Source organism: Silene latifolia, chromosome 9 (assembly GCF_048544455.1).
Source record: "Silene latifolia isolate original U9 population chromosome 9, ASM4854445v1, whole genome shotgun sequence".
Classification (NCBI taxonomy): domain Eukaryota; kingdom Viridiplantae; phylum Streptophyta; class Magnoliopsida; order Caryophyllales; family Caryophyllaceae; genus Silene; species Silene latifolia.
The window spans coordinates 72,691,732-72,694,103 of NC_133534.1; the positions used below are offsets into that span (position 1 = coordinate 72,691,732).

The 2,372-nt window shown below is 39.8% G+C and overlaps 1 protein-coding gene across 1 annotated transcript; it reads right to left on the reverse strand.

Moving 5' to 3' along the window:
- Positions 1 to 584: 584 nt before the first annotated feature.
- On the reverse strand, positions 585 to 1,442 carry LOC141601201 (uncharacterized). Its single transcript, XM_074421465.1, has 2 exons — positions 869 to 1,442; positions 585 to 784 (listed from the first exon to the last, which is right to left on the reverse strand). Exons 1-2 carry the CDS (start codon positions 1,440 to 1,442, stop codon positions 585 to 587), a joined length of 774 nt encoding a protein of 257 aa, XP_074277566.1.
- Positions 1,443 to 2,372: the final 930 nt, after the last annotated feature.

A 2,372-nucleotide genomic window follows, 5' to 3' on the forward strand; every position in this document is an offset into this window, starting at 1 on the left:
TTGGAGATACACTTGTAGAGAACATTGCAGCAGGCAATGGGTCGGAATTGATGAACATAAGTGGGCATCTTGCATTTAGGGATCAGGGTAACAATAGTAGCATTCAACTTCTTGAGAAGTTTACCAGAATTAAAAACATCATGAACAACAGCACAGACTTCATCACCAATAACTGTCCAGGAGTCCTTAAAGGAAGCACTTGAATACCCATCAGGTCCAGGTGCTTTATGATCAGGGATTGAAAAAATGGCTGCCTTAATCTCCTGATTAGTCACATGGAGTACAAGAATATCTTGAAGACCAGCATCACACACCCTACCTCTCTTGATGATCTGAAAGTTAACTTTGTCAGTGTGGACAGCAGTCCCCAAGAGCTCTTTGTAGTACTTTAAGAATGCTTCTTTAACAGCCTGAGGAGCAGAATATTCCTGTCCCTTAGTATCTTTCACACTCATGACCTGATTCCTAAGAACACGGCTCCTTATGACTCCATGGAAATACTTTGAGTTATAATCTCCATCTTAACTCCATGCTAATTTGGCTTTTTGACTGAGAAACAAGTTACAGTCTGCTTGTAATTTCTTTTACTCCTCAGCAGCTTGAGTCTCCATGGTCAACATCTGCTGATTACTAGGATCATCAATGAGCTTGGTCTGAATGGCCTCAAGATTCCTTAAAGCCAAAGCAGCAGCATTTTCAATATCAGCAAAGTGATCTTTGTTAAATTGTCTTAGATGGACCTTTAAGCTTTTTAATTTCCTAACCACTTGAAACATCTTAGTACCTTGACATTGCACAGTCCATCAGCCAATTAAATTGGGAATAAAGCTTTTATCCTTACCCCACATATTATAATATTTAAAAGGACTCTTTAAATTATCAGACTGATCAGAGCTCTTAATAATGCAAGGAGTATGATCAAAAGTTCCTTCAGGTAGAAAATGGGCATACATGGAAGACACCTTCTGACTCCACTCACTGTTAATAAGTAATCTGTCTAGCCTACTGAAAACTCTGGTGCTTGCATCCTGTTTATTATTCCACGTATAATAGGCCCCTTGGGCAGGGCTATCAACTAGACCACAAGCATCCAAACAACTCTGAAACTCATCAATCTCTGCATCAGTACTAGTACCACCAAGCCTCTCAATGTGAGATAACACACAATTAAAATCTCCAGCTGCCATCCAAGGCCCATTAATGACAGATGCAAAGTTGATAAGCTGATTCCATAAACTTCTTCTATCAACAAGGTCATTAAAAGCATAAACCATAGAGACAAAAAATTGAGTAGTAGAAGCAACTTCAGTGACTTTCATGTTGATGCATTGAGCAAAAAATTCATAGAAATCAAGAATAAAAATAGTTGGATTCCATAGTATCCAAACTCTACCTCCTTTGTGCCAACTATTATTAGTAGCTATACTCCAACCATCAACCATTAAACTATTTATAATATTTAGAGACAAGGCCTTAACCTTTGTCTCAAGGAGCCCAAACAGATTTACATTATTCATATGCATGAACCACTTAACATGTTTTTGTTTGGTAGGATTATTCAGGCCCCTAACATTCCAAAACCCAAGGTTATGCATTCCTCACCACAAGGCGAGGAACACTACCACTTATCCCAATGCCTACCTTGGGTGTAGGAGTATTCAAGGTTTCGAGAAAGGTATGTTGCCCAAATCTGTGTACAGTATACCCCCCTTCACTGATATCTTATCTACTGAGTCTCCCTATTGCAGTAGCCTTAGCACGAGCAGGAGCAGGCCCCATAGAATAAGTCCCAGAGGATTGCCAGACCACGGGGGTTTAAAGTTGTGTTTCAACAGGGGTAGTTGCTGCTATAACTACAGCAGGGGGAGAATGGACAGGAGTCTTGACTGGTTTATCTTTCTGAACATTCTCAGTAGATTTGGTCTTAGGTTTCCATACTTTTGCAGCAGGTTTCTTGGTATTAGGCACCACTGACTGTGTCTTCTTAGTTCTCCTACACTCAGTTGTAGTATGCCCAATACCTTTACAACCAGCACACACCACAGGCTTCCATTAATACTCAACACCAATAATAAAGAGATCACCATGTTCATCTAAAAACTTTACTTTGTCAGGTAGAGGGTCACCAATCATTAATTCAATCATAACCCTAGCATACCCAATCCTAGTTTTATCCTCTGTAGCCAAATCACACTTGATAAATTTCCCAATTAGTCCTGAGATACGAGCAAGACCTTTACCCCAGAATTTCAGAGGGAGTTTATGTAACTTGACCCACACAGGTACTGATTTAACTTCATGCTTAACAAGTTCCACATCAGGGGTCCAAGGCTTAATTATGAGGGGCTTATTGTCAAAAACAAAATGTCCTT